Source organism: Amblyomma mixtum, chromosome 4, assembly GCF_055824585.1.
Source record: "Amblyomma mixtum isolate Tamu chromosome 4, ASM5582458v1, whole genome shotgun sequence".
NCBI lineage: Eukaryota > Metazoa > Arthropoda > Arachnida > Ixodida > Ixodidae > Amblyomma > Amblyomma mixtum.
The window spans coordinates 11,304,125-11,324,056 of NC_143015.1; the positions used below are offsets into that span (position 1 = coordinate 11,304,125).

The 19,932-nt window shown below is 46.3% G+C and overlaps 1 protein-coding gene across 1 annotated transcript; it reads left to right on the top strand.

Annotated features, from left to right (window-relative positions):
- Positions 1-9,701: 9,701 nt before the first annotated feature.
- Positions 9,702-13,006, top strand: LOC149345695 (uncharacterized). Its single transcript, XM_089585275.1, has 2 exons — positions 9,702-10,082; positions 10,333-13,006. The coding sequence occupies exons 1-2, from the start codon at positions 9,933-9,935 to the stop codon at positions 12,994-12,996; spliced, it is 2,814 nt and encodes a 937-aa protein (XP_089441401.1). The 5' UTR covers positions 9,702-9,932; the 3' UTR covers positions 12,997-13,006.
- Positions 13,007-19,932: the final 6,926 nt, after the last annotated feature.

Below are 19,932 nucleotides of genomic sequence, written 5' to 3' on the forward strand. Positions count from 1 at the left end.
TGACAGAGACACACATACACAGACACACGCACGCACATCACACATGCCCGCACACAGAGACAGGCCCGCGCACAGACACGCACAGAGACACGCACACGCACGCAGACATACGCTCAGATAGAGGCACAGACACGCGTGCGCACATGCACACAGACACACGCACGCACACAGACAGACACACACGCACGCAGACGCGATACTGAACGTGCTACTTCGTAAAACACGCCGTCGAACCACCTCGGAAGCACTGCGCCCCGTCGGCTCCTAGAGCGAGTGGACCATCTATGGAGGCGCCTAATCACGTGATCGCAACTGGCCAATAGGCGGCACGGCGGCGAAGAGAAAACAGCTGCGGTACTTTCAGAGTTCCAGTGACTTTAGATAGGGCGCGTGCCTAGCGCCACCTAGTTCATACAAACATAACTACAGAATACAATACCACAGTACTGTTAGTGATTGGGCGGTAAATTACACAATCGTCAGCAAATAAACGGATGGTAGAGGAAATACTGGAAGGAAGATCGTTAATATATATGAGGAAAAGCAAAGGTCCTAGGACTGTGCCTTGGGGAACACCTGAAATGACCGGGCTACGTGGAGAAGAATGATTGTTAGCATAGACAAATTGCTCTCTGTTAGTCAAAAAGTTACAAAGCCATTCTAATACTAACGAATGAAGATTTAGACACGATAACTTTAGTAGCAGTCTTTTATGCGGTACTTTATCGAAAGCTTTTTCGAAATCAAGGAAGAGAGTGTCAGTAGGAACGTTTAGGTCAAGGTTGGAGCTTAGGTCATTAATAAAGAGAGCCAATTGGAAGTCACATGAACGTCCTTTCAAAAAGCCATGCTGGTTAGTATGAAAGAATTTTACGGAGACAAGGAATTTGACTATGTGCGAATAAATAATATGTTCCATTAGTTTCGAACAGACGCTTGCGAGAGAAATGGGGCGGTAATTTTTGCATGAAACAGGTGAGCCCTTTTTGGGGACTGGAATGATCTTACCAACCTTCCAATCTTGTGGAAGGACACCTGTTGATATGGGCTGCTGAAAGAGGTGGCACAATATTACACTTAGAGTGTTTTTAGTATTTTTTAGGATTTTAGAATTTATGCCGTCAACACCAGATGAAGAAGTAAATTTCAAGGATTCAATAAGTTTCATGATTCCATTAGCATCAATTGTAATCTGTGGCATAGCTGGGTGGCCGAGAGCTGCGAAATCCGGTAAGTCACCGTCAGGTTTCATTCAGACATCGGCCAGTTTGACCGGTCTACCTAGAGCCACACGATAGAGGAATTTACACATGCTACAAAGGATCCCGGTGCTTCATACCGCATGGCTCTTTAGGCTTTTGGAAAGGATTAGTCGTTTTGACTAGTTTTTCAAGCTTCTCGGGCGTCAAGAGCACTACTCTGGCGTCGCTGCGTTTCGCAATCTTCTTTACGCGATGCGAGGTGTTCTCCAAGTCAGGACTAGTAAAACTCTAGTTTGGGCGAGTTGGTTCATGTTGAAAGAAAAACCGGTAATGGCGCAAGAAACGGGGACTTGTGTCCCCGGGGGGCTTGTGTCCGCGTTTCTTGGGCCATTACTAGTTTTTTTTTTTCAAGTCAGGACTGGCCACTGTTTTGTTTGCATTTGCTTTGCTCTGGTTCTTGCCCTTTTTCTTTAAGGTTTTCAATATCCTTCAAATACGGATACAATGTGTCTGATCAGATATCCAGCTGACTGGAGACACGTCACTTGCTTTTGGAAACTGTGACATCAGTGAACGGTACCACGACTTTTTCGGTACATTATTTAGGCATTGCTTAGCGACTGCTCTCTTACCAAGTTTAGGATGAGATGAATGAAACGGTAAGAGAGGTTTTTTAGCCCTCGGATGGTGCTCCCAACATGTAGATTTCTCAATGAGAATTACCTTCAAATCTAGAAACTGTAGATCACCATCTCTTGGAATTTCATGCGTCAGTCCTAAAGGATTAAAACACGCACCAAAAAGGGCCAAAAGCTGGTTGACAGCGACAGGAAAATCCCTACACTGTTATAATAAAATTTTAAAAATCATCAACTTATCTAAAACAGTCACATTGTTAAAAACATTCAGGCGGTTAGAAAGACCCTGTCACAATAGGATAAGAACTATGGCTATGTAGCTATGTAGCTAAGGCAATGTAGCCAAGAACAAGGGCAATACAAGAGCCTATACAAACCCCAGAGCCCCGCCGCGGTGGCTTAGTGGTTACGGCGCTCGGCTGCTAGCCCTAAAGACGCGGGTTCGATCGATCCTGGCCACGGCGGCCGAATTTCGATGGAGGCTAAATTCTAGAGGCCCGTGTACTATGCGATGTCAGCGCATGTTAAAGAATCCCCGGTGGCCGAAATTTCCGGAGCCCTTTACTACGGCGTCCTTCATAGCCTGAGTCACTTTGGGACGTTAAACCCTAACAAACCAAACCAAACAAACAACTTGCTTTTTAATGGAAACCTGGTCGTTCGATTCAATGTAAGTTGACCTAAGATAAAATAAAAGCAATTCCAGAAAACCTTCTACGCACAAACCTGCTGCTTTTTTAAAAGCTATTGACCAAAAACAATCAATGCTCTTCCACACACCTGAGGAGTTTTTCTCTTGGCACAGAGTAGTATAAATCCTTTATGTCAAAAGAGCAGGACAGAAGACCTTTCACTTCACTTCACTTTATTCACCTTAAAGACCCCCTTCAGGGGGTATTACATAAGGGGTGGGTTAATATATTCAACAATAATAAATACATGTCATTGCACTATGATACAAGTTGTTACAGCGGATACGAATGAAGATGGGCACGTGATGGCGGCAACATCGGCGGGGAGGGCATTCCAGTCCACAATGGTGCGGGGAAAAAAGGAACCTGAAAAAGTTTCAGTGCGCGATAGAGGCCGGGCGATCTGAAACGGGTGTGCAGTGCGGTGAGATATGCGGGTCGGATGAGAAATGTAAGGTGTTTGATTCAGAGTGCTATGGAAAAATTTGTGGAGCAAACACATGCAGGCGACGCGACGGCGAGTTTCAAGGCTTTCGAGACCGGAATTATTCTTTAGAGATGAAACGCTGATTTTATATGAATATGCTGAATGAACGAAGCGAATGGCGCGGTTTTGAACAGATTCGAGGGCATTTTTTAGGTATATTTGGTGTGGATTCCAGATAGGACTGGCGTACTCTAGTTTAGGTCTAATAAGGGTTTTGTAAGCTAGAAGTTTCACGTGTTGCGGTGCATGACGAAGATGACGTTTTAGGAATCCTAGAGATCTGTTAGCAGATGATATGATTGTGGTAATGTGTGTTCGCCAAGAAAGATCGCTACAGAGTGTTACACCGAGGTACTTGAACGATTGGACGCTTTCTATGGATGAGTTGGCAGCTCTATAGGGGAAAATAAGGGGGTTGCGTTGACGGTGAAATGAGACGAGTTTGCATTTTTTAGCGTTTAGTGTCATTAGCCAGAGGTCACACCATTCATGGACGCGGTTGAGGTCATTTTGAAGAGCCACTTGATCAGAAATGCTAGTAATGGTACGATAAATTACACAGTCGTCGGCGAATATGCGGATGTTACACGATACTTGTGGCGCCAGATCGTTAATATATATTAAGAATAACAGCGGGCCGAGCACAGATCCCTGCGGAACGCCGGATGTTATAGGGAGAGTGCTTGAGTTGTGATTGTTAATGGAAACAAATTGAGAACGGTTAGCTAGGAATTCTTTAATCCAGTCTAGAATATTAGGGTGCAAGTTTAAAAAGGATAGTTTAAGTAATAGGCTTTGGTGTGGTACCTTGTCAAAAGGTACCTTGGTACCTTGTGGTACCTTTGTTATGATTCTTCTCCAAGAACTCCAAAAATTTTCCTCAACATCGAATCTGAAAGGGATCGTCAATCACTAAAAGATTTAGTTTTCGTTGCAGGAAGAGTGCGACTGATTTTTGCCACGCGCTATTTTCCAATACAGTCACCTTTAGGGGACACTCTACTTTGTGGGTTTTAGCGGGGAACATGACCTGCTAAAAAGCAACAGTGCTTTTTTTCAATCTTTTTTGCCAGTCTTTGAAGGTGCAGTTTGTTGCGCAGAGCTTTGCCTTCCAACCGTAGTTTTTTCGCACATACCGCTTGTGCATAATGCAAGACTGACAGTACAGCTTCCATGGCCTTCTTTCCAAAGTGATCTCCTGTTAGCACCACAAACCCGGCTTCTTTGTGTGAAGGAAGAACGGACAGATTATCCCTTCTCAAATTTGAAGCTAAACGACTTAGCGAAACACGTGGAATTACCCTCCTACCGCGATTTAGCACGTCAACCCCCTCCGAAATGCACCTTTCGGCTTCATCAGGGAGGGGGGGTACAGCGCGAACAAGACGAAGGACAAAGCAAGAAGACTACACAGACGAGCGCTGACTCGACACTGAATGTTTTATTGAAAGGAGCAATCATATATACACACAATAATCACGTGGAGATACAGAGGAAAGAGCATTGGTCCAGCAAAATCGAGATCAACAACAGTCGCAACTCATCCGCCAAGTGGCAAGGTCCGATCAAAAACATACTTCTTACCTCTCCCCCCCCCCCCCCCCTTGGAAACCCGAGTGAAAAAAAAACATGAATTATCTAAAAATGATATCTCTTTATCAACTAACGCCAATGAAGGCTGGTTGACACACTGTGACTGCTTCTTCCTGATGAAATAAGCTTACATTATTTCCCTGGTCACTTTATCCCGGGAGCTAAACAAACTTTTAGTTTTTGTGATCAAGGGGCTGCAATTTTCTGTTTCTTTTTTCTCGTTTTCTTTCCCACAATCGCGGCAGTGATCTTTAAGATGAGAATACTTGGAGTCTAATAGGGAGGTAAGGTGTTCCCGCAGGCGAGCGTTTACGCAGCGACCGGTTTGACCAATGTAGACTTTTTTGCATTAGAGTGGCAAGTTCATAAACTACACACACAACATGCCCAATCCACCAGCGGTGATCTGTGTGAAACCCGGCATTTGAACGGACTAACTCCTAAGACCTTTTTGTTGTGGTTCCACTCAACTTATATGGTGGCGAAAGAACAACATAAACTTCAAACCTTACCGCTACATTTTTCAGATTATGTGCTACTTTGTGTATGTAGGGAATGACCGCCATTTTCTTACATGTCTTGTCCCTCTTTGATTTGACGAAACCCGTCCTCACCAGTGGCACCAACTTTTCACACGTTGCCGAAATAACGGAATCAGGGAACAATGCGGTTTTCAGCCTGCGGACCTGTAACAATACACTCACTTCCGTACAAAGAAAACAAAAATTCTGTAAGCTCGAGCGAAGGGCAGACATAGCAATACCATTTTTGACATTTTTTGAGCGTCGATCCGGAAGAATAGTGTAATGCCTGCTTCTGGGACCTTGGGCAATAAGGCCAACAAATATGGTCGTTCTTGAATAACAACTTAATACTCAAACACTGGAGAGAATACTTCAAGGGCACTTCAGATGTAAACTACAGACCATTTGCACACTCCCGAAATGACTTAAAAATGTCTACCATTCTGCTGTTGAAGTTCTCTTTTAATCAGCACTAAAAAATCATCCACATATCTAAAAATCTTCACCGCTATTTCATCACTATGTTTACTAATTTGGTTATCAGTCCCACCTAAGAGGATGTTGCTCAACACAGGCGCAATCTTTTAACAAAAAAATGCCCTTTTTTTGCACATAGACGCCGCCTTGGCAACCTACATGAGTTGATTTTAAATAAAACGACAACAGTTCAAGAAAGGTGTCAGGAGATACTCCGCACTGACCAAAAAAGCCTATTTAATCATTGTCATCAATGATGCATTTTTTCACTGCTTTCGTAATCCTGTTGAGAGGAAGCGAGTAATAAAGATCTTCAATGTGAATACTGAAGCCAGAACAAAAACCTGGATTGTTATGCTTTAGGAAAAGGGTTACCTTGTCTGTTTATTAACCAAGAAAGGATTATCCACAACCAGCAACGAAAGATGCTTTTGTAGATATCAAGGCACACAATGCTGCCAAGTGCCAGTTTAGAAATGATGGCTCTGAATGAAATGTTAATTTTATGAGTCTTGGCGGAGAAAAATAAGTCACACTTATCGCCTTGTGCTTTCTGAAAAGCCGTCGCCAGCGGTGCAAGATTACAAAGGTTCAGTAACGAAACGGCCTGTTCCTTAACATTCTGGGAATGTACATCGACACTTTTAAAGCACTTGTTTATAGCCTGCAAAGCCTTTTCAGCAGATATGCCATGAGGTATAACAACAAAATGACCTTCTTTATCAGACAATACAAGCCGCAAATCATTACACTCGAAAAAATCCACTAGAGAACGTAAGTCCTTACGTCGTCGAGGTGCACCTGGTGATTCAACCAAGGCGTTGACGCTCTCTTCAAGTAATCTTGGGCGCACCCCTTCAACGATTTCCCTGGAGGCGGTTCTCGAAAGGGCCAACCTTTCCACTGGTGACCGCGGAGGCTCGTTGGCGTACTTTGGTCCCCGCTCGAGGGTCTTCAGATGTTGCTCCGGAAGTTGTGCGTCGCCCAAAAGCTGCAGCTTACCGGCAGGAAACTCCGCCTTCTTCCTAGGAAGGTGCGGAAGGGCATATGCCCACAAAAACTCCAACAGAAAGTCTACATTGGTCAAACCGGTCGCGTAAATATTCGCCTGCGTGAACACCATAACTCACTATCAGACTCCAGATATTCATATCTTAAAGGGACACTGAGGAGAAATTGAAGTTGGCTTGCATCGACAGAATACCAGCTCCTGATTACAAAAGCGCCACTCAAACTGACAACAACGCTCTAGTAACGTAGAAAAGATCAAGAACCGAAATACAGGTATCGCCGCCACAGGCCAAACTCGCAAGTACAAGCGTGGTGACGTCATAGGAAAAAACAGTGTTGCTAGAACCATTGGTTCTAGCAACGCTAGGATCCGTGGAGTCACGAATCACTGAGGCGCAGCCAATGCATGCGCAAATCTCCTTAAAGGGGCTGCGAAACACTGCTTGGGGGATACCGGCTATACTTCAGGTGGGTTCTTTATTTCACACAGATGCTGACTTAAAAAGATTTACAGGAATCGGTGCACAGGAACGGAAGTTATTCAGAGAAGAAATTTCAAAATACACGCAAACAAAACGTTGCCCTCAAGTCGATTTTGGCGGGGCTTCCCACTCCTATTTCGCTCTCCCATGACGGCACCTGGCGCAACCAATCAAAACAGCCAGCCAGAGCACGTCGCGGAAGTTTGTACTCCATGGTTGCCTGCTCTCTGTAACTCGTTCTTGCTGAGACTGGCGGCGTCGTTTCCATGCCAGAGCGCCGCTGGTGGTGTATTTTTATTTTACTTGCTTTGCAGGGCCTTTATCTAAGACAAACAAGTTGTTTTTGTTGATCTATAAAACGCAGACAGGTGACAAAATGTGTCTCTATTTATTCACACAATTTGCGGTATATTTACTGTTTGTCCGATCATCAAGCTCGCGCCAGGTGATGTCACATTCGCTGCTAAAAACCCGCCACTATGTGGCGACACCATCAGAGCCATGAAGTTGTTTTTGGGAGGACATTAAAATATTAAAAAACGGAATATACGCGGTGTTACCGACGCTAATAGCACCCTTATAACTCACTGTATGCAATCAACAGGCAAAACAGTTAACTAAGATTGTGTTTCTGGGCCCCTTTAACGTCGGGAGATGGCGCCACGTGCTCGGCAGCTACGCACGCGCCTGCAGCATCGGGACGAATCAACACCACCTTGACTTGACAAGGCCTGTTCATGTCCTCCTCTCCAGACTGCCTACGTCACGCTAGTTGTCCGATTCTGGATGGATGGATGGATGGATGGATGGATATGAGCGCCCCCTTTGAAACGGGGTGGTGGCAATTGCCACCATGCTCAGCTTTTCTTTATTTATTATTTTTTTTGTTTACTGTGTTGGCAATTCTCATTAAGATTCTCCATCAACTTTGCCTACGGTTTCCTACTATTCTAACCTTATGCCACATCTCTGCTTTTCAACCACCAATCCTCCAATCGCTTTTTGCTGACTTCCACTGCAGATTTATTTACATGACCATTGTTATCTTTAAACCCTAGGGCCTCAGAAAGAGTGACTGTGCCTGCATCGACATCCGGATGGATACCATCACATTTGATTATGAGGTGTTCAATTGTTTCCACAGATCTACCACACACTGCACATGTGTCATCTTCTTCGTTAAATTTCTTTTTGTAGCTGCGCGTTCTAAGACACCCTGATCTAGCTTCAAAAAGTAGGGCACTGCCTCTTGAGTTATCATAGAAAAATTCTTTCCTGATCTGCCTTTTCCAGAATCGATATAGTTCTACACTATGTTTCTTTTCCATTGAATTCATCCAATTTTTAACTTCCGCGTTTTTAACCTGTCGTTTAATGCTCTTTCTTTCTCCGTCCTCATGACCGGCATACTTACTGGTTAGTTTTCTAGTTCTTTTCCGCCACTGTGAGTCAACGTTCTTTCTGTATAAATATTTAAATACCTTAGCTGCCCATCTGTTATCGTCCAATTTCCTCAGGCGTTCTTCATATAGTATTTTACTCTTAGCTTCCCGTGCCTCAAACGATGCCCAGCCCATATCCCCTTGTACTGCCTCGTTTGTGGTTTTGCCGTGGGCACCTAGTGCTAATCTTCCAACAGCTCTCTGATTTACGTCTAATCTCGACTGAACTTCTGCCCTTAAGCACAGAACCGCATTGCCGAAAGTAAGTCCCGGCACCATTATTCCTTTCCAAATACCTCTTAGTACTTCATATTTGTTGTACCCCCATAATGCCCTATGTTTCATTATCCCGGCGTCTCTTCGTCCTTTTGCCCTAAGAGCCTGTTCATGCTTTTCCGTGTATATCTGCCCTTCGTTTAGCCATATCCCGAGGTATTTGTATTCGGCCACTTTGGGTATTTCGTGGCCTTGTATTGTAAGCACCTGATCAGTTGTATCGTTAAAAATCATCACACCTGATTTAGTTGCACTAAAACTGAATCCTAGAGCGTCTCCTTCGTCTCCACAGCAATTAACCAAAGTTTGTAAATCTTCCTGGCTATCTGCTAACAGTACAATATCGTCCGCATACATTAAACCCGGGAGTCGCTGCTCAACTACATTTCCGCCTAATCTGTGCGATAGATTATAACCCAGATTACTTTCTTCTAGCCTTCTTTCCATATTTATCACGTAAAGCATGAACAGCAGCGGTGATAGAGGGCAACCTTGCCTTAATCCTTTGTGCACCCCTACAGTTGTGGTACTTTTTTTCCCTTCCCATGTAATTTCAACTTCATTATCTCGGTAGATTTCCTGTAGAAAATCAATTACCTCATCACCAATACCTAAATCTTTCAATATGCTCCACAGGAGTTCCCTGTTCACGTTATCGTATGCACCGCTTATGTCTAGAAAGGCTATAAACAGAGGTCTATTTTCCGCCTTAGCTATTTCTATGCATTGGGTAAGCACGAACAGGCTATCATCTAACCGCCTACCCCTTCTGAACCCATTCTGAAGTTCTTCGAGTATCCTATTCCCTTCTACCCATGACTGCAGGCGCCCTCGCGACGGGGGGACGGGGCGAGTCAAAAATTTTTGACAAGTCGGAACGTGTTTGCCACCCGCCTGTCCTTGCTTCCTCTGGTTAGGTTCAGTGCTGCGTCGCACTGCGCTGACATTCTTTTTGCGCTCTTTTCGTTTTTGGTGAAGTGTCTTATTTTACTATCTTTGCGTTTGTGTGCGATCGTGCTTGTGTGTCTGTGTGCAGAATAGTTGCGGAAGTGTTGCGTGCAACAATCCTGTGGCTTTGAGCAAAAGCAAACGCCTCACTTTGTGCGACATGGGACGGTGTTGTGTTCCGGGATGCCGCGGGAATTACGACAATGGGCCCAAAGTGCGGGTTTTCTCTTTCCCCAAGAATGAAGGTCGGAGGCAATCCTGGATTAGAGCCATTCCGCGCAAGGATTTCACACCCAGCATACACTCCAAGGTGAGCAGACGATATTTACTTCATTACATTGTGCATCGCATGACTCGCGTCCTCGCTTAGTAACTCTTGAAGCAATTAAGTATGGTTTGTGGTCAAAACGTTCGCAGTTTTATTGCGCTTCCGGAAGGACAATGCGGTGTAAACGAGCAGAAATATTCAGGACAGTGTCAAACTGCATCATAACAGATGTTTCATAAAATAGTGTGTCCATGTATCGATGATAATTCAGTCGTTTTCACGTGTGGCGCAGGTTTGCGAACTTCCCTTCCAAGGGAGTGAACTCATCACGAAGCTGTCACATTTCGATGCAGCGTCGGGAAAAACGTTGACAGTTGACAGCGAGAGGGTGCACCTAGTGCCAGATGCCGTACCGTCGATTTTCCCTAACTGTCCAGCGTACCTGAGCACAAGCAGTACTCGTCGCGAATCTCCAGCCTCTAAGAGAGCACGAATGGAAGACGAGGCCTTGAGCAAGGCAATCAAGAACTCCATAGACACAAAAGGAGAAGAAGAGGAGAGAAATGCAGTGTCATCACTTGAAGACTTGAAGGGCAAACTTTCTGCTGTCTGCAATAGTCAGTTCTGGACCGTCAGCGTGAATGATCGCTGTGTAATGTTTCTCCGCATCGAGCATAATCCTGCGCCGCATGTTAGGTTTTCCGTCACAGTGTTTGCTGATCTCTCAGTTTCAGTGTCAGCAGGTATGATTAAGCTTATTTCATTACCCTGTGGACGCTCAGTGCCAGATGCAGTGCGTGACACCCGTACGTTATCCTTAATGCTCGAGCAGCTAGAAAATCACATGACGGAGACGCCAGAAGCTACAAGTGCGTCAAAAACAACGAGAGTGCTGCAGCAGATCGGCTCCTTGCTCAATGAACTGTCTGAAGACAACGATACAACCAAAGAACAAAGTGCCTTGTTTCGTCTTCTAAACGAGCAGATTGCTCTCCCACTCGCTGCCCCCATTCGTCGATACAGTGCTGAAACTTTAGTGTTTTCTAGCATCCTGCACTCCATTTCCCCGCACGCTTATAACTTTGCGAGGTCGGCGTCGATGTTGACGTTACCCCATCCTTCAACACTGCGCCGCGTTTGCTCCAAGTATGGAGGCGATCCAATGCAGGAACAAAACCAAGCCCACTTTCTTTCCTACATCAAAGAAAGGGTGAAGTGCATGGAGCCGCACGAAAAGACTGTGGTGCTGATGCTTGATGAAATTCACATCAAGCCGTACTTCGATTACAAGGGAGGCAGCATAGTAGGATCATCAGCCAATTCTCAAGAAGCAGCCACAACGGCCCATGTTTTCATGGTTCAGTCGCTCCTGTCAGCCAACAAAGATGTGATACACATTCTGCCCGTTTCTAAAATGAACTCCGAAATCCTACATGAGTACTGCAAGAAGATAATTTTGGAGGTGGAATCTATGGGCCTTAAAGTCATAGCTGTAGTTACTGATAACAACTCGCTCAATCGGAAAATGATGTCGCTTTTCTCAGGGAACCATGAAGTGAACATTGTTTATCCCCACCCAGCCGATAAAAGCCGTCCTCTTTTTTTTGTCATCGACCCTGTGCACATACTCAAATGCGTCAGGAATAATTGGATCAACCAGAAAAACGAAGGAACATGTTTCTATTTTCCTGAAATGAGCCTGTCTGGAGAACTGCCCGTAGGACCTCCCAGAATGAAAGCTGCATCGTTTGAAGCCGTGCGACAGCTTTATTCATCGGAGAAGACATCGCTGTTAAAGTTCGGCTACAAGCTAAATGCCAAAGCAGTCAATCCAACACCTATGGAAAGACAAAATGTAAAGTTGGTTTTAAACGTCATGAACCCGTTTATCGCAAACGCACTTGAAATGCGTGGCGAAGCCTTCCAACTCATGAGCGCCAATTCAACAGCCCTCTTCATCAACATTATAACGAACTGGTGGAAGGTCGTCAACGTAAAGAGCCCTTCCAAAGGTCGCCGACTGAACGACTCCCTGCAGAATCCTGTGACTACGGTGGTGGATCAACAGCTGACTTTCCTGAACGGCATGGTAGACTGGCTGGACGCTTGGCGCAGTGTCAACATGACCAGTGGCTGCATGACGAAGGAAACACATACTGCTTTGAGGCTAACTTGCTACTCTCTTGTTGAGTTGTCGCGTTACTGCCTAGAAGACCTGAAATTCAGGTATGTTCTCCTAGGCAAATTTCAGACGGACACACTTGAGGATCGCTTCGGTCGATATCGTCAGCTTGCTGGTGCACAGCATCACATTTCTGTGCGACAGCTTCTCGAATCAGAAAAGAAAATCCGTCTACAAAAGCTGCTGATGCTTCCGCAGCCAGAGAACAACAGCACGAGCGACACGGAAGAAATTCCGCAACACAACTTCTCCGTGCTGGTCTCTGATGAAGAAATTTCCAGCCCGAAGCACGACATGGAAGTCGTCGCCTACATCGCTGGATACTGTGCCCATTCAGCTCTCAAGAAGGTGTCTTGCACATTTTGCCGCAGCGTTCTCATTCTGGAGAATCGGGATATAGAAGTTGAATCGACGAAAATGATTGCCAACTTATCAAGGGGAGGATTAAAGTTGCCGCAACCATGCACTGTGCATATGGTGCTAATTACAACCCTTGTTGTGGAAAAACTCACCACGGGAGAAAATGCAAATTCTTTCCTCTCATCGGACAACCAACGTGCCATTGTCAGCTCCATTTCCGCCTCTATTATTGGAGATGTTGATCCAGAAACGTGCGAAAATGGACACCCTACAGAGACTCTCGTGCGACAGGTAGTGCGTGCTGCAACGAACGTAGCTTTGAACAACTTTTGTAGACTACAAAATGATACGATTCACAGCTCTGCACAAAAGAAGGCTGCAGAGAGAAAGATGAAAACATTAAGCAAGAAATGAAAAGGGTCAGTTCTAGCCATGCTTTACAATAAAGCAATTTGTACAAACGCATTTGTGGCACTGTTTCAGTATGCTGTCGTAAAGACTAAAAGCAGCCTCACATATTCGCGGTGCATGCCTTGGAGTCGCAAACACTATATTCTACTACAAAAAAAAAAACGCACCCCGGTTTTTATCCTAACAAGCACCCAAGACATATCTAACGCGAATGCGTGGCGACCGAAAGGAGCGGCCGAGGGGGGCTGCCGGGCCACTGGAGTGACGTCACGGCCTCCGTGGAGGGGCCTTGAGTAGTCTAGGTGGTGTTGGACGAATCAGCGCCCTTTCATCAGCGGTAGGCGGGCTCCCGGTATTCCGCTAACGGTAAAAGGTACATGGTATGCTAAAGGTGTCTATTTGCGAGAACTTCGTTGACGACTTCGACAACGGGATCCATCGTAACGCTGGCAAAACGCCGGTGCAAACGTGAGCGAAGCGACTGTAGCGACGGCCGCAATAGCCGATAGATGCCTTCAACGTGCGGCCGGCGGTAGCTTTCTTTTCGGCTGCTGCTAGGCCGCTCTGCTAGCCGTCAGAAATCACGGAGTCTGCGTTACGTCATGTACACGTCATGTTTCACGTCACTTAGTCCTGTGTCGTCATAAGAGAATCCCAAGTTTGAATCAGAGGGGCGCGAAAAACTTTTTCCACTTCGAATCCAAATTTCTTAGAAATAAATGCATCTTTCGCTGCCGGCCAAGTGGCAACAAAGCAATGAAATGCCGAACTATCTGATTTTACTATAAAAAAAATATTAATAGTGCTCTCCTCACTGTCCCTTTAAAGGCCACTGCCGCGATTGTGGGAAAGAAAACAGAAAAAGTGCCACCCATTGCTTACAAAAACTAAAATTTTGCTTCGCCACCGGGATAAAATGTCCAGGGAAATAATGGAAGCTTATTTCATCAGTAAGGAACAGTCACAGTGCGTCAGCCAGCCTTCATTGGCGTTAGTTGATTAAGAGGTATTATTTTTCGATAATTCATGATTTTTCACCTGGGTTTTCAATGGCGCGGGGAGAGGGGAAGGGGGAGGAGAGGTAAGAAGTAGGCCTCGATCTGAGCGGACTTCGCCATTGGCTAATGAGTTGCGATTGTTGTTGATCTTGAGTTTGCTGGACCAATAGTTTTTCCTTTGTATTTGCACGTAATTATGTTTATATGTTTGTTCCTTTCAATAAAAAATTCAGTTTCGAGTAAGCGCTCGTCCGCGTAGCCTTCTTGCTTCGTACTTCGTCTTGTTCGCGCTGCACCACCCCCGATGAATTATTACAATCTCGCCCAGCTTCCCATTCTTCTTCAATGTATTTCTATCGCATAGGGCCCTTTTCCGTGTTTCAACTTCAACCTAACTAACCCAGCGTGTGTCGCAACGCTTGATGCAATATGCGTACACAGAGCGCGAGTGGAAGGATGTGCCGCATTCTGCGCTCCGAATTTTGGCGACGAGCTCGCTGCTTCAAGGAGTGTTTGTGGGTGGCTTGTGGAACTGTGCGGCAACGAACGCCAGCAAGCCAGGATGTAAAGGGAACCCTGAGTAGAGGTTCGTCACTTCACGGAAGTTCCTGCCGGCAATGTGCAGCCTTTGGGCGACGCACGACTTCCAGCGCAACATCTGAAGACCCTCGAGCGGGGACCAAAGTACGCCAACGAGCCTCTACTGTCACCAGTGGAAAGGTTGGCCCTTTCGAGAACCGCCTCCAGGGAAATCGTTGAAGGGGTGCGCCCAAGATTACTTGAAGAGAGCGTCAACGCCTTGGTTGAATCACCAGGAGCACCTCAACCACGTAAGGACTTACGTTCTCTAGTGGATTTTTTTGTGTGTAATGATTTGCGGCTTGTATTGTCTGATAAAGGAGGTCATTTTGTTGTTATACCTCATGGCATATCTGCTGAAAAGGCATCGAAGGGTATAAAAAAGTGCTTTAAACTTGTCGATGTAGATTCCCAGAAGGAACAGGCTGTTTTGTTACTGAACCTTTGTAATCTTGTACCGCTGGCGATGGCTTTTCAGAAAGCACAAGACGATAAGTTTGAATTACTATTCTTCGCCAAGACTCACAAAATTAACTTTCCTGTCAGAGTCATAAATTCGGAAACTGGCACTTGGCAGCATTGTGTGTCTTGATATCTACGAAAGCATCTTTCGTTGCTGGTTGTGGATGATTCTTTATTAGTTAATAATACAGACAAGGTAACCCTTTTCCTAAAGCATAACAATCCAGGCTTTTGTTCTGGCTTCAGTATTGACATTGAAGATCTTTATTACTCGCTTCGTCACAAAGGGATTATGAAAACAGTGAAAAAATGCATCATTGATGACAATGATTAAATAGGCTTTTTTGCTCAATTCAGAGTATCTCCTGACACCTTTCTTGAACTGTTGTAGTTTTATTTAAAATCAACTCATGTAGGTTGCCAAGGCGGCGTCTATGTGCAAAAAAAAAGGCATTTGTATTGGTTCAAAGGTTGCGCCTGTGTTGAGCAATATTCTCTTAGGTGGTATTGTTAAACAAATTAGAAAACATAGTGATGGAATAGCGGTGAAGATTTTTAGATATGTGGATGATTTCTGGTGCTGATTAAAAGAGACAACTTCAAGGAAGAATGGTAGACATTTTTAAGTTGCTTCGGGACTGTGCAAGTGGCCGGTCGTTTACATCTGAAGTGCCCTTGAAGTATTCTCTCCAGTTTTTGGGCATTAAGTCGTTATTCAGGAATGACCATATTTTTTGGTTTTACTCTCCAAGGTCCCAGAAACAGTGGAGTGCATATTGCTACCGCGCAAAACGACGCAGGACGAAGAGAGGAAAGCACAGAACAAGACGCGGATTTCCTCTCTTCGTCCTGCGCCGTTTTGCGCGGTTACAATATGCACTCCATTGTCAACCACCAACTAGCCCGCCTTCACTTGTCCCAGAAACAGATAATACACTATTCTTCCGGACGCTCAAAAAATGTCCCAAATTGAATTGCTGAGTCTGCCCTTCATTCGAGCTTACAGAATTCGTGCTTTCTTTGTATGGAAGTGAGTGTATTGTTACAGGTCCGCAGGCTGAAAACCGCAGGGTTCCCTGATTCTCTTATTTCGGCAACGTGTGAAAAGTCGGTGCGGCTGGTGAGGACGGATTTCGTCAAATCAAAGAGGGACAAGGCATGTAAGAAAATGGCGGTCATTCCCTACATACACAAAGTAGCACATAATCTGAAAAATGTAGCTGGTAGGTTTGCAGTTGATGTTGTTTCGGCACCATATAAGTTGAGTGGGCTTTGCCGGGCCATTAGGAACCGCAGTGAAAAGTTTTTAGGAGTTAGTCCGTTCAAATGCCGGGTTTCACACAGATCACCGTTGGTGGATTGCGCATGTTCTGTAATTTATGAACTTCCACTCTAATGCAAAAAAGTTTACATTGGTCAAACCGGTCGCTGCGTAAACGTTCGCCTGCGGGAACACCTTAACTAACTATTAGACTCCAAATATTCTCATCTTAAAGATCACAGCCGCGATTATGGGAAAGAAAACGAAAAAAAGAAACAGAGAAAGTGCCACCTGTTAAAAATAAAGAGGCACCGACCAAAATGGTGTAGTCAATATGACAGACGTTTCGGCTTCCACATGGAAGCCTTGTTCACTGAGTGAACAAGGCTTCCGTGTGGAAGCCGAAATGTCTGTCATATTGAGTACACCTTTTTGGTCGGTGCCTCTTTATTTTTAACATGTATTCACTCGACCAGACGAGATTTCGTCAAACCTTGGATATCATTTCATTTCACAAAGTGCCACCCCTTGATCACAAAACTAAAATTTTGTTTCGCCACCGGGATAAAATGACCAGAGATATAATGAAAGCTTATTTCATCAGGAAGAAACAGACACAGTGTGTCAGCCAGCCTTCACTGGCGTTAGTTGACAAAGAGGTATCATTTTTAGATAATTCATATTTTTTCACTTTGGTTTCTAAGGGGTGGCTGTGTATATATCTTGTGTATATTGTTTGTATTGTGTATATATTTTTGCTCCTTTCAATAAAAAATTCAGTTTCTAGTCAGCCTTCGCCTGTTCAGTCTTCTTGCTTCTTTCTTCGTCTTGTTCGCGCTGTACCCCCTTCGATGAATTATTACAAACTCGCCCAGCTATCCATCCTTCTTAAATGTACCTTTCGGCTTCACATATATGAGTGAATCGCGAAACACGTCGTACAAGAGACAGCTACAAGAGGGGGCGGAGGGGGGGCGGGGGGGGGGGGGGGGCGTTTGGGCTGTGCGACTCTAAGTTTTCTCAGCTCTTGCTGCCAGAAGCACTCGCTGACATGGTCCACTGATATGAGGACGGGAGGACGGAGTGCAGTTCATGATTCCCTCCTTTCAGATACAGATATTTACATAACCTGATAGTAGCAAAACGCACACAGCATTACTGCCTTTTCAAACAATTCAAGCACACAGTTAGGCAATTCTAGCGCGCTTGAAATTATTTTTTTCCTCATAACAGGGCGATCCCACAGCGGCATATACCAACAGTCATGCCAGTGCACTAACAACAACTAAACCATCCCCGCCTGTTGTCGTCCTTTCTAGTTTCATTTGGCAGACTGATCATTTTAGTTCTGCACTTTACGATTGTATTTAAGAAGCTGTGGCTATTGTTTTATCCATATGTAGACAACATAGCTTGTATTTTACGTGTGAACTGCCTGAGGATAGCTTTTTACAGTTTTTAGATCTGAACATTTAGTTCTGTGCGAAATGGGTGTGCTGGTGTTAAGCTACGTCTTCAAAAAAATTGCCTACTGTAGTGTGCCAACTGTGACAGGTTCCGCTACCGCCATGCGCCGACACTGCGCTGCGCCTGACGACGACGAAGTTGCCCCGCTCCCTTGGTGCTGGCTACGCCCGTCTACGCTGCCAGATCCTGCACGGCGGTTCGATCTCTTGAGGACGCCTAATAAACGCACCCCTACAATTGGTGGAGGTGCTGGGTACGTCCCCTACCAACCTGGAACTCCGGAGCCGTACGCTGCCGCCTGTGTGAACCATGCCAGATGAGACTGCCCCAACACCGGCGGCCAGTTCAACCACCGTCATTTGTTCTGGCGCCATCCGGCAGCGTGACCCTGCCCTCTTCAGTGGGACTGCCGACCAAGATATTGACTACTGGTTGTCATCGTATGAGCGAGTGAGCAGCTATAACAAGTGGGATGACACTATCAAGCTGAGTAACGTCATCTTTTATCTCACGGACGTGGCGAACCTCTGGTTTCGAAACCATGAGGCGGACCTACCCACTTGGCCCGTATTTAAGAAGAGCTTTGCGGAAGTGTTCGGCCGCCCTGCGGTGCGCAAGCTCCGTGCCGAACAGCGCTTACGGGACCGCGCTCAACACACCGACGAGACCTTCACAAGTTACATTGAGGACATCGTTGACCTCTGCAAACGTGTCAACGCCGCCATGCCAGAAGCGTACAAGATCCACCATATCCTCAAAGGCATCGCTGACGACGCATTTCAGATGCTCCTCGCGAAAAATCCCACCACCGTCAGTGAGGTTATTAAGCTTTGCCAGAGCTACGACGAGCTCCGCAAGCAGCGCGCTTCTACACGGCGTGCCGGTGTTTGCGACGAAGCCCTCTCCACACTGGCCCTGGGCGGTACTACTCCTGAGGACTCCCCTCTTCTCAACCAAATCAAAGCCTTCGTTCGTGAAGAGGTCGCTCGCCAGCTGTCCCTCATATCCCATTTTCAAGACCCCGCCCGCCAAGTTCCTGACTCGACCCCGTCTTTGGCCCCTACCATTCGCCGTGTCGTGCAAGACCAAGTCGCTGATCTGCTACCGTCCAGCCCTGTGCCCGCGCCTGTGACAGCACCCCTGACGTACGCCCAAGCGGTGGCCAGGCCACGACATACGCCGGCACCCGATTGCTACCAGGCCGCCCCTTCTTTCCGTCCTCCGCCGCCGTCTGAGCCCCCGTCTCAAGCTCCGTTCTCAAGAGTTCGCCCACATCCTACCAATCCCTGGCGTACTGCGGACAACCGACCCATCTGTTACGCCTGTGGTCTGCCCGGCCATGTCGCGCGGATTTGCCGCTAGCGCCTTCCGCCTTCTCGACCTGACCTGCGCTCCTACCCGTACGACGCCGAACTATCTTCGCCGAGAAGGCTACCTGGTCCCCCCTTTGTTTCCCCTGATCGCCAAATTTACACCACTCGCCGATCGCCTTCCCCTCGACGCCGTTCCCCTTCCCCGATGCTGCGACGTTCTAGCTCCGCGCTTGAGGGAAACTAACAGCCGCAGTTCCGGGGGCAAGAACTGCGCTTGTTTCGAACTCCTCAAGTCCTCCGTGTCGTCCCGCTAATGTAATCGTAGTGTTCGTGGAAGGTGCCAAGGTTCTCGCCCTCGTCGACACGGGCGCTGCAGTATCTGTCATAAGTGAAGCTCTCTGCCGCCGACTCCGCAAAGTGACTACCCCACTTTCTGACTTTTCGCTTCGCACTGCCTCATCACAGCGCATTCATCCCTCAGCCGCATGTACGGCCCGTGTCCTCATTCAAGATGTTTTGTACACCATCGAGTTTATTGTGCTGTCTCACTGCTCACATGACATCATCCTGGGATGTGACTTCCTTTCGACTCATCGTGCCGTTATTGACTGCGCTCGAGCTGAAATCGCCTTTTCTCCGCTGTGTGAAGCTCCCTTTTGCGACGTACCTACGCAGTCTGCCAAACTTGTGGTCGCGACTGATACCGACATTCCTCCGTTTTCTGCTGCCCTCGTGCCGCTCTCCTGTGTCGGCGTCCCTCATTCAACTGTTTTCTTCACGCTTTCCGAAACCACTTCCCGCCATCCCTGCCTCCTGCTTCCATTTGCTGTTCTGACGATCGACCATGGACAAAGTGCAA